The 13,211-nt window shown below is 38.7% G+C and overlaps 1 protein-coding gene across 4 annotated transcripts in view; it reads right to left on the bottom strand.

Annotated features, from left to right (window-relative positions):
- Positions 1-13,211, bottom strand: part of cttnbp2 (cortactin binding protein 2) — a 158,360-nt gene that overhangs the window by 67,183 nt on the left and 77,966 nt on the right. For all 4 annotated transcript variants that reach the window (XM_063057830.1, XM_063057831.1, XM_063057834.1 and 1 more), the window contains 3 exons: positions 12,751-12,901; positions 8,206-8,460; positions 5,888-6,005 (listed from right to left, as the gene is read on the bottom strand). In XM_063057830.1, coding sequence (XP_062913900.1) covers positions 5,888-6,005; positions 8,206-8,460; positions 12,751-12,901 — 524 coding nt within the window. The remainder of the gene's footprint in view (positions 1-5,887; positions 6,006-8,205; positions 8,461-12,750; positions 12,902-13,211) is intronic.

Here is a 13,211-nt window from a genome sequence, read left to right as displayed (position 1 = left end):
TAAAATGAATCAAAATTTAAAGAACCGATCACTTCAGGACACATCATATATGTGATTTTTTTTACCTAAAGCCTACAGATGGCAAAACTTAAAGGTGCTTCCAATAGTTAACGGGGCTAACAAGCTTAATAATAGGTGAGTGGGCTCCCCAAGAGTAGACATGGTGAGCAGTTACTTCATTAAAAATAATAAACACAAGATATTCCTGCTGAGCTCCTCCAGCATTTCATGTTTTGCCATTGTCAATGAGGTTTGGTATGTTTGAGGCCTAGGGTTCCCAACCTGGTGTCCATAGACCCCTAGGTTAATGGTAAAGCTCCATGGCATAAAAAAGGTTGGGATCCTTTGTTTAGGCCAAGAATCTAAACCATCCCAAGACTGGGTTAATGCAGGCAGATGAAGTTCCGTTTTTAGGATCATATTTCATACTACTCAAACAGGAAAGCACGACTTGATATCAAAATAAAATGCCAGTAAAATAATAGAGTAACACAGCCTGCACAAACGATTCCACGAAAGACAATAGAACTGATTTTTGGAAGTGGAGTACAACTCACTTACAGAATTATATTTTGTACAGTATTTTGTATCACTGAGGAAGCCTGAAATTCTGCTCTACAATTGAGAATCTGAAGAAACTGCTTTGCAGCAACTGTGCAGAGACAAAAGGAATTGAAGTTTCAAAATAAAGAGTGGAAAAATGGAAGGAATAATGAGGTATTGTTTGTGGACCATTCAGAAATCTGATGGTGGTGGTGAAGTTGCTCCTAAACTCTTGAGTGTGGACCTTCATGCTCCTGTACTTCCTTCTCAATGGTAGTAACAAGAAGAGGGACCGATGATGACAATTTGAGGCGCTACTACTTGAAGATGTCTTTGATGGTGGGAAGGGTTGTGCCCATGATGCAGCTGGCTGAGACTAATGATTAGCTTAAATGCATAACCTGGGGTTTTAGACATTTCAGCTCTGGGAAATAAATACCATAAGAACATAAGATATAGGAGCAGAATTAAGTCATTAAGTCTGCTCTGCCATTTCATCCTCTCAGCCCGTCTCCAGCCTTCTCCCCGTGTTCCTTCACGTCCTGTCCATTCAAGAATCTTACAACCTCTGCCTTAAATATACATAAAGACTTGGCCTCCATAGCTGCCAGTGGCAGAGAATTGCGCAGATTCACCACTCTTTAGCTAAGGAAATTTCTCCTCATCTCCGTTCTCTCTTCTGAGGCTTTGTCCTCTGGTCTTAGATTCTCTCACCGTATGAAATATCTGCTCCATATTAACTCCATGAAGGCCTTTAACCATTCAATAGGTTTCAATTAGTTCACCCTTCCATTTTTTTCTGAATTCTAGTGAATACAGGCCCAGTGCCATCAAAAATTCTTCATATAACAAGCCATTCAATCCTGGAGTCATTCTTGTGAAACTCCTTTGAAACCTCTCCAGTGTCAGCACATCCTTTCAAAGATAAGGAATCCAAAACTGCTCAAAATACTCCAAGTGAGGCCTCACCAGTGCTTAGTAAAGTTTCAACATTACATCCTTGCTTTTACATTCTAGTCCTCTTGAAATGAATGCTAATATTGCATTTGCCTTTTTCACCACAGACTCAACCTGCAAATTAACCTTTGGAGAATCCTGCTCAAGGACTCCCTAGTTCCTTCTGCGCACCTCAGTTTTTTTTTTGTATTTTCTCTCCACTTAGAAAACAGTCAAACCTTTCATTTCTTCTACCAAAGTGTGTGACAATACACTTCCCTACACAGTATTCCATCTGCCACTTCTTTGCCCATTCTCCTAACCTGGCTAAGTCCTTTCGTAGCCTCTCTATTTCAGCAAAACTACCTGCCTCTCCACCTATCTTCAGTTCATCTCCAAACTTTGCAGCAAAGCCATCAGTTCCATCATCCAAATCACTTACATATAATGTAAAAAGAATCGATCCCAACACAGACCCCCTGTGGAACAGCACTAGTCACTAGCAACCAACCAAAAAAGCCTCCTTTTTTCCCCCCAGTCTTTGCCTCCTGCCAATCAGCCACTGCTTTATCCACGCTAGAATCTTTCCTGTAATACCATGGGCTCAATGCTTGTAAAGCAACCTCATGTGTAGCACCTTTCCAAAGGCCTTCTGAAAATCGAAGTTTACAACATCAACTGATTTTCCTTTGTCTATCCTACTTGTTATTTCTTCAAAGAATTCCAGCAGATTTGTCAGGCATGATTTTCCCCTGAGGAAACCATACAGATTATGGACTATTTTATCATGTTCCTCTAAGTACCCCAAGATCTTATTCTTAATAACAGACTACAACATCTTCCCCACCACTGAGGTCAGACTAACTGGCCTATAGTTGCCTTTCTTCTGCCTCTCTCCCTTCTTGAAGGGTGGAGTGACATTTGCAATTTTTGCAGTCTTCAGGAACCATTCCAGAATCTAGTGATACTTGAAAGATCATTACTGTCTGTTCTACTCTATCTATCCCTCTCATAATCGTATAAACCTCTGTCAGATCTCCCCTCAGCCTCCACCACTCCAGAGAAAACCAAGCAAGTGTGTCCAACCTCTTGTTATAGCACATACCTTCTAATCCAGGCAGCATGCACCCTCTCCAATGCTACAACTTTCTTATAATGGGTGACCAGAACTGTACGTAATACTCCAGATACAGCCAAGCTAGAGTTTTATAAAGCTGCAACATAACTTCCTGACTTTTGAACTCAGTGTCTCAACTAATACAGGCAAGCATGCCATATGTCTTCTTAACCCCCCTATCAACCTGTGCAGCCACCTTCAGGGAACAATGAACTTGAACCCCATGATCCCTCTTCTCCTCAACACTGTTAAGAGTCTTGTCCTTAACAGAGTACTGCCTCTTTACACTTGATCTACGGAGGTGCAGCACTTGGCTGGGTGTTGAAATAACAAACTCTATCTGCTATTTCTCCACCCGTATCTGCAACTGATCAATATTGGGCTGTATTCTTTGATCGCATTCTATTCTATCCACAACACCACAAATATTTGTATCATCTGCAAACTTACTAACCCATCTATCAACATTCTCATCCAGATCATTTATATACATGACAAACAGCAGGGGTCTCAGTACAGATCCCTAATCACAGACCTCCAGCTCGAACTTGTCCCTTTGACCACTATCCTCTACCTTCTATGGACAAGCCAGTTCCGAATCCAAAAGGCTAATTCACCATGGATTCCATGCCTCTCAAAAGGGACCTTGTTAAGCACCTTACTAAAACCCATGTAGACAACCTCCACAGCTCTACCTTAATCCATCGCTCTTGTCACCTTGTCAAAAATCTCAATGAAGTTAGTGAGACACGTCTTGCCCCACAAAGCCACGCTAGCTCTCCCAACTTAGGCCATGGTTTTCAAAGTGCTCATAGATCTGATCCCTAAGATTTCTCTCCAGTCACTTCCCTACCATTGATGTGAGACTCACCAGTCTATAATTTCCAGGATTATTGCTGGTTCCCTTTTAGAATAATGGAACCTTATTTCCATTACCCCCTCCTTATATCTCAAACTCTCTAGTCCTAGTAACATCATTGAGAATGGTTTCTGCACACTTCCTGGTTCAATCATATTCTTCCTATAACACAACAACCAGCACCACACTGAAGATTCCAAGTGTAGTCTCACCAATATCTTGCATAGCTTCAACGTGACATCCTAACTCTTGAACCCAATGCCCCGTCCGATGAAGGAAAGAATACACCACCTTGTCTACCCAAGCAGCCATCTTCAGGGAACTATGTACTTGCTGTCTCTGTTCAGACATTGGGCAGGCAGCACTACTTTCTGTGATGAGGTTGCAGCTCCGGTTGTTGTAATATGCAGCAACAAAGTTTATCTACCAAGAAGGTCCAGCAACAAAGCAGCCTACAAGGTCATAAAATCTTAATATTTCTCAGAAAATACATGCATTAATTCCTCAACTATTTAGAGGGGAAGAAGCTGTTCCTGAATCACTGAGTATGTGGCTTCAGGCTCCTGTACCTCCTTCCTGATGGTAGTAATGAGAAGAGGGCAGAACCTGGGTGATGGGGGTCCTTAATGATGGATGTTGCCTTTTTAAGGCATTTCTCCTTGAAGCTGACTGGGTGCCACGGAGGCTAGTGCCTATGAAGGAGTTGACTGGGTTCACAACTCAGTCAGCCAAGTCTGAATGAACAAAGCCACTGTCAATACCATTGTACTTCTTCTTTCAAACTTGAACCGGGTACTTCTTCCCCCACCCAACACAACCCAGAGCAAAAATAGCAGAGAAGGAAGAAAGGGGAATGAGGCAATGCTTGAAGTTTACCATAAGGAGTAATCAATGAGGAAAAGCAATTAATTAAAGGTGAAGTGTAACAGTACAAGCACTAGTCTGTGCTTTTGAGGCTGGTGTTAAGTAAAACACTAGAGGCCTATCTGGGTATACTAAACACAAACTGGTTGATATATGGCCTCATTCACAGCTTCAAATCTGCAAAGAGTACATATACATATTGTGTTCCACTTCCAATATTTTAGGAAGCTGAATATAACTCACACGTGCTATTTTGTGTATTTAACTTGTGCTGGTGTGAACAAATGTTGCCATGATTTGCTACAATAATTTCCTCATTATAAGTACATCAAATAATTTGTCAATATGGCAACTGGAGCTTAACAATTTAAAAGAGTAAATATTTGATGCAAGTTCTAGCTAGAGGTACAATATTAAAGACTATTATTGAATATCTTATTAAGTAAGCATTTAAACTCTCGACCATAGATGGAGTTTATAAAATACGTTCAATGAAATGTTATGAGGATTTGTTTAAAATGATTGTTTAAATTCAATATCATTGATAAGACTATGTATTTTTAATTAAACCAATTATGTGAAACACCTAGTTTTGTGCATGTAAACTTCACATTTCTTTTTCCCATTTGCTTGAATTACTACTCAACTCCCATCTTTTATTACAATCAGAAGCAATTATAAACCATACACATAGATCAAGAGCATAGCCACATAAACATAAGCAATAAGACGCAGGTTAACTTCTAAAAATCCTAAGATGGACATGAACTAGACAGGGAATTTAAAATAAAAATGTATTTCTCAAAAGCATGCAAAGTTCAGCAGAGACCAATAAAATCAGTGTTTCTTAGAGGAATAAAGTTGCAGTGTGACAATATTCTCTGCACTAGATTTTTCTATCTTATAATTAGATTTGAAATCTTCTTGAAAATCATCTAAATTGTAATGACATGTGCACAGTTACTTACATCTACCTCTAGGAAACGCTGTGATACTTCATATATCAAACACAGCACTATTACTACAGTTAAAGAAAAACACAAAACCAAACAGCATGCAAAAGCTTAATTACCAATGTATGTGGATATCATTTTGTTGGGTGGGTCATCCTTTTCAAAATAATAGAGATTATATCAATATATATTTTGACACAGTGCAAAGAACAGCAATAAAGTGCAAAGGTGATGCATTGCCACAATTAATAAGTTAAGATAATGATAGCATTACTTCATAATATCGCAATACATTATTAAACCTGAAAGCTGTATTAGAACTGCTTGGGATTTAGATTCTGCAACTGCTGAACATAAACACGTTAATTTTCGAAAGGATACATTATCAAAAGTTTGGGGTCAGAATTGTGTTTTATAGTTCAGCTTTTCAAGTTAACTGCGGTGTAAAACAAGTATTGTCACGTTATTACAAATTATAACTAACAGTACAAAGCAATCTCCTTGTTAAGAGTCAAACTGAAGTGGATAACAATCCAAATACCACAATTTGTTTGGCCAAGTTACACTGAAATATACTGTATATTTAATATTCCCTAGCTATTTCACTTTACTCACTCCAATTCTCCAGCAGGTGCTTGCAGTCATCCGTGGCCACATCATGTACAGTCCTTTGATATTTATCTTTCCTATTTGGGTCCAATCCACTATGCCTGCAGAGCACTTCCAGGCAATTCTACAAAATGGAAAAATAAGAGAAAAGCAAATTTGGTTAAGCAGCTTCATTGCTGGTGGAGCAGGTCCAAACAATTTAGCATGATGAGGAAAGTTATCCCTTTTCTCATTTCAATTGTAAAGCGATACTGGAATCTGATTAGAACTCCTCTGTGAGCATTTCCAATATCACCTACGTTGGTGCCAGAACCGTGGCGACACTTGTGGGTGCCCCCAGCACAGTCTACACACTGTGCTGCTGTTGATGCACACTACACACTTCACTGGATGTTTCAATACTTCGATGAACATGGAACAAATAAATCTCATCTCTCTAATCAAAATTCAAAGATGGGAGAATCAATCACATTTTAATTATATTTTACCGAAACAAAATATTTTAACAATGATTTCCCAAACTGTCATTTTGAATATACATCCTAAACTCATAAGGAAGTTTCATACAGCCTTCTTGTAACTCTACATTCCAGCCAGAAGTGCTCATACAATATTAACACATCTGAATTTTTTTCCAATCTAATTTAACCAACTAATCTAATAAATATACGAATTTCAACACTTCCATTGTATGTTTTACACCCCCCTCCCCCCCCCCCCAGACCTTCACTCCTGGAGTTTACCAGCAGAACCCTGTAAATTCTCTGCTATTGCTTCAGGATATATTGGATATTGCACTTTGTGAAGTTATTTGCTCCAAGCACCTTCCCCCATCCCACCAACTTGAATGGTGTTTAAAACATGTGACAAGAAAATGAGCAACATTGACTCTTATCAACAGAATGATCAACAGATGTCATCATATTAAAAGGCCATTCAGAATCTTGACTGTATTCCACTAATCAAATATATGGCTTTATTCATCTACCCAAATTGTATCCGTAACCTTCAATACTCACATCTAACAACAAACAAGAATAATCTCAGTTTTGTCATTTTTAAAATGACTTCGCTTCAACAGCATTTCAGGGGATAGAGTGCCATGGTTTCATTATCCATTAGCTTCTCAAATCAATCTTGAGAAACCTATCCTTATTTTCCTTTTGAAAATTATTTGCATTATTTGAACTCTCCATTAGCAAGGGTCCACAAATCCCTTGCTTAATGGTATTGGTCTATAGCATAATAAAGGTTGGAAACCCTTGCACGAGTGGATATAAATTCCTTCCCCCCTACTCAGTCGACCCTTTTTATCATTTAAGTACTTCAACTGTACCACCCCAATCCTCATTTCAATGAAGACAGCCATTCCCTTTTTAGCTCTAATATCTTTTCTGTGAATTTATGCTTCAGCCACTTGAAGATGAATAATCTTTCACTCAATACAGTGTCTTGAACCGAATATAATTCTTCAGGTACAGTCCTATCAATGCTCTGTTTAGCTATCAGTTTCATCCCTTTTCATGCTTTTGGTGCTCAGTGCATTATTTCTGCACATGAATAACTAAAATCCTTTCTTCATGCAAAGTGCCTAATATTATGCAGTTAGGAAAAGCCGTTCCTTATTGCATGAATAACTTACTCACTAAGAGGAACAAAATCTTCAACCTTGTTTTCAAGTAGTATGAGAATCACTTAGTGCAGTAGAACAAAATGGTTCAATTCACTAGAATTAATATCTGAATTTTATTTTTCGGTTAAATTTTAGTCGAACAAGGCCATCATGTTCACAGCGTTTTGTGTGTTACACAAGTCGTGAATAATTAAATAGAAAGCTGTGTAGGTTTAAATTTTAAATTAGATACTTTGTTCAAGGAATTTAAAATGTAATCTAAATGGGGTAAATTATAATTAAATAGTTAACAATATTTCTGGATAGTTAATTCTATGCATATATTATCTTTTAACTGAAAGAAAATGTGTGCTCAGACACACAGTTAATGGAACATGAAATACAGTCTGCAATATGAGCACGATATGAATCCATTGCTTGTCCTTCACATTCACTTAATTTAAACTGAACAAAATAGCCCTTCTGGCACTGCTAATGTTTACAGGAATCCGTTAAAGGTTTATGTTGTATATTATGGAACTTTGAACCCAATCCAGCATTTCCCTATTCAGGATAACATGAAAGTAAAGGATATACAATTTAAGAAGAAAACTTAAGTCCATGGAATCGAAATAAATTGAGAAACCTTATTTTAAAATTTGTGTTTCAATGAGTCAGCTATATGGTAGCAATATAATATTACAAAACAGACCTTAAAACCTTTAGATGCTGCAATATGGGCAGCTGTCCAGCCTTCTTTATCGGCGTGGTTGATTAGGTCAGCTGTAACCATATTCTCCACTCTGAATTTATCACTCCCTTCAGGACATTCAGGTTCTATGGAACTGGACTTGTGCTCTGACTCATCAGCAAACCTTCCATCCCCAGATACTCGATGATACATGAGAAGCTTCAGGCAATCTATGTGACCAGAATTCACAGCTGCATGAAAGGCAGTCCAGCCATTCTAAAAGGAAAGAAGGAAAGTCTCCTACTCAATTTCTGTCACTTGAATGTCATCCTATTAGAAATTTCCATTAGCCATCATAAATTGAAAATTAAACCTGGTTTTATCACACTAGAAATTAACATTTTATCTACTTCTCTAGTCAAATCAAAATTCTAAGTACAAATATATTTACAAAATTGCTGAATGTCAGCAACTTAGTGTTAGTGTCTTGGTGCTACTCAAGAAAATGAGTTGACTAAGAAGCAAGAACCACAAAATGATTTTACTCAGAAAGAAGGGCCCCAAAGCACCCAGTATGTGGTGTCAGGGAGCGCCAATTTGCTTTGCCAATTAAGCCCACATCCAGCATCTGGATGAGAAAATAACTGTGCATCCTTTTAAACATGTTTCAGCATGCCAAATAAGATAACTGTTCCTATGACAGGAGCAATATCTCACAGCAAATGATCACAGGAGCAGTGCACGTACCATCGTCAGATGAGATCTTGAAATATGCCCATCTCGGGTGAAAGCTTAGCTATGTTAAAAACAGTGCATCTTTTACATTACCGAGTTCATTAAACAAGACCACCCATGCTTAACACATCAACAATTCATAGCATTGAAGTCAATAGGCAACGTTAATGGCACAAAGGCTGTTTAATCTGTCTCATGGCAAATGATCATTTATGCTACAGGGCACAAAAGTGGATCATCTAGATTCCTCATATCTTAAGAAATAGCTTATAAAATATTAGTTTTCCATTTAATAAGAGTTTAAGTTATTACATTTAAATTTTAAGCTACTTTTATTGTTAAGTTGTAAAATGTTAACTACAGAAACAGGCCATTAGGCCCAAATGGTCGATGCCAACTAAAGCATCCTCCCTGATAGTCCCGGCCGGCTACATTCAGCTCATAACCCTTCAAAACCTCCTCCTCCTGTTTGCCTATCCAAATATCCTATAAATGTTTTAATTGTACCTGCCTTGATCACTTCATCTGGCAGCTCATTTTAAGCATTCGCTCATTGTGTAAGAAAGTTCTCTCTCAGTTCTCTTATAAATCTCTCCCCTCTCATCTTGCACCTGGATTATCTAGTTTTAGACTCGGCAACCCTGGGAAAAAAAAACATCACCATCCACCTTACCCATTCTTCCTCATGATTCTACTGGGGTCATCCCTACTTTCCTACACTCCAGGAGCGAAAAAATAGAAGAGTGCAGTGTGGCCAACCTTTCCCTATAACTCATGCCCTCCAGTGCAGGTAGCAACCTCATAAATTATCTCTGTACCCTCTCTACCTGACAATGTGTGTAACGGGATGACCAAAACTGTATGTAATAGTCTAAGATGTACAGTATAACTGTAACATAATCTCCCTACTCCTAATCAAACACAAGTGTCCTCACTGATAAAAGGCCAGCATACCAAACACCTTCTTCACCAGCCTGTGTACTTGTACAGCTTCATTCAGCAAACTGTGCACTTATACCCCCAGGTACCTGTGTTCCACAAAACTCATATAGTGAATGGCAGGGCACTGACAAGTCTTATCCTGGTTTGATCCTCTAAAATGCATCATTCTCCACTTACCCAAGTTGAAATCCATTCGCCATTCTTTTTTCTAACTGATAAAGATTATTTTGCAGTTCATTGTAACCTGCTTCGTAAACACAAAATACTCTGCAGATGCTGGGGTCGAAGCAACACTCACAGCACGCTGGAGGAACTCAGCAGGTCGGGCAGCATCCGTGGAAATGATCAGTCAACGTTCCGGCCCGAAACGTTGACTGATCGTTTCCACGGATGCTGCCCGACCTGCTGAGTTCCTCCAGCGTGGTGTGAGTGTTGATTGTAACCTGCTTCACTGCCAACAAAACCCTCTGATTTAGTATTTTCAGCAAATTTTCCAATTGTGCCATGTACATTCAAGGCAAAGTCATTTATTTGACAATGAATAACACAGGTCTGACCACTGACTCTTGGGGCACCACTAGTCACAGGACTCCAGATGGAGATCAGACCTTCAAACTATCACCCTCCGCTTTTTATCATTAAGTCAATTGTGGATCCACCTCACAAGCTCCCCCTGCTGAAGAATAGAAATCTTGGCCATCTCCACACATAGGTAGCCCTGATGGTCTTTAAGAGGACCTCGTCTCTCCTTAGTCACTCTTTCACTGTTAACATAACTGAAGAACCCAGCCTGCCAAATCAATCTCATAGCCAATTTCTGCTCTCCCGATTTCTCTCTTAAGTCTGAACCTGAAAATATTATAATTCTCGAGGGGTTTGCTCGTACCCAGCTGCCTAAATATGATGTACAATTCTTACTTTTTTCTTCTCAAAGCTTCAATATCTCGTTATCAGTCAGTGTTTCTTGATCTTGGCATGTCTACCCGTCACCCCAACAGAAACATGATGCCCCTGGTCACCTGATATGATACCATTGAAAGCCTACCCACTTACCAAATGTTCCACTGCGTTTAAATAGTCTTCCAGTCATCCAATGCAAGGTCCTGCCTAATGTTCTCAAAGCTGGCCCTGTTCCAGTTCAGGCCTTTAACATATGGACTTGTTGTCACTATTTCCATAACTACTTTAAAACTAATAGAATTATGGTCACTAGACCCAAAGTGCTCCCTAACTGCCACTTCAGTGTCTGAGCAATACAAAGTTAACTTCATAACAGATAGAGAACTATTTTTTTATAAACAAATACAGATTTATATTAAGCCCAGGTAACATTTTCCTCCTGTATTCCCCCACTCCCTCTGTCTCTTTCTCCTGATCCACCTTCCCCCATCTCTCTGTCTCTTTCTCCTGATCCACCTTCCCCCATCTCTCTGTCTCTTTCTCCTGATCCACCTTCCCCCATCTCTCTGTCTCTTTCTCCTGATCCACCTCTGGTCCACCACACCCTCATCTCTCTGTCTATCCCCCCCCCCCTCACGATCCACCCCCCATGTCTCTGTCTGTCTCTCTCTCTCTCTCTCCTTATGATCCACCCCCCATGCCTCTGTCTCTCTCTCTCTCTCTCTCCCCTTCTGATCCAACTTTGGTTCATCCTCCCCTTCTCTCTCCTTCTGATCAACCTCTAGTCTTCTAAATTTTGTTTCCTTTCCCATTGCCTATTTTCATCCCTCATTTAGCTCCATCCACCTAACCACATACTTCCCCTAATATATCCCATCTCCTATTTGGTTTCATCCACCCGCCTCTCGCTTAATGGTGCTCAGTATTACCTTCCTTAGCCAAACGCAGAGATTCGACACAATTTTATCTGGGGATCATCCTTGTCAAGTATAATGAATTACAAATTTGCAGAAATCACGACTTGGCAGAAAGCTTACATGTCAAATATTTCTATTTTTATTGAACTATCTACAAATCTAAGGATCACCAACAACCAGTGCACGCACTCTTCTGGCTGCTACCATGAGGCAGTATGTACAGAAGTCCTACACAGCCAGGTTCAGGAACAAATACTCTCCTACGACCACCAGGTTCTGAATGTACCTGTATGACCTCAACCCTATCACAGCAATTGAACACAGTGGAGTACCAATGTACCACCATGGACTTGACTTAGATTGCGCCTCTGTGGAAATGCAAGACTTTGGGGCAAAACAGTATGTTTTTCTTATTTTTACTGGTATAAAATTATATATAATTTATATTCTTTATTTTGTCTGTACCCTATATGCCTTTGATGCCTCTGCAGGTTTTTCATTGTACCAGCCCTCATCATATTGTGCACATGACAATAAATTTGACTCTATATTCTTTTTTTTTTATTTTATTTTTATTTGGATAAGGAATTCACAAATATCATGTACTTTTTTCACACATATAACCTTTTCCATTTTTTTATATGTATAAAACTATATTTATACATTCTTAAGTACACATTGAGATGATATAAAAGGAAATTAGACACTTAAATAGATAATTATGTACTGTGGTAATTCTAATCTATTAGGCTAAGTAATGGTATTAGTTGTTAAGAAAAATGGTAATAATAGTTTCCATATAACTCTTCTGGACCATTTCCACTGGTCCAAAATGTTGTATATAAGCCTATGTAACAACCTTGACTCTATATTCAAAAGAAAATGTGACAAAAAAATTTGAAAACACTTATTGTAGCTTGACTTTAAAATAAACCGAGATCAAGAAATAAAATCTCTTCAGTAACATGTCATTTGAATAAGTCAATTTGGAAAATGCAAGCATCTTTAAAGCTTTCAAAGGTTCTTAAATGCAAGTGATATAAATGCACAGATTTTCATTTTTAATACTTACAATAGTCTTTGTGTTATAATCCACTCCAGCTGTCAATAAAATCAGTGTACATTCATGATGTCCATTTATACATGATAGATACAGAGGAGTCTCATCTCCCTCAGCAGCATAGTTTACATTTGCACCTTTAGCAATGAGCACTTCAGTGCATCTGTCAGGAAACAAAGCAAAATTGAACTACCTTTCAAAAATGATCAATGGCTGTTTACTTTTCATTGCAAATACTTAGGCACCAATGCCTTTTTGGGTAGGAATTGTTGTCCTTTAATGATAAATAGTCAGTAATCTGAAATTTTAAAAATTGCAGATGTTTTCTGGTTCTCCATATGGAGTTCAAATTGTGTGACACACCATCATAGTAAAACAACATGCTTTTTCAGGACAGTTATCTGAATGCTGGGAAGCACTGTAATAAAGGCAAAGAAGAGTAAGTTATCCTTATCTTCTACACTGCAATTCCT

Source organism: Mobula hypostoma, chromosome 9, assembly GCF_963921235.1.
Source record: "Mobula hypostoma chromosome 9, sMobHyp1.1, whole genome shotgun sequence".
Classification (NCBI taxonomy): domain Eukaryota; kingdom Metazoa; phylum Chordata; class Chondrichthyes; order Myliobatiformes; family Myliobatidae; genus Mobula; species Mobula hypostoma.
This window is presented reverse-complemented; position numbering and strand designations above follow the sequence as displayed.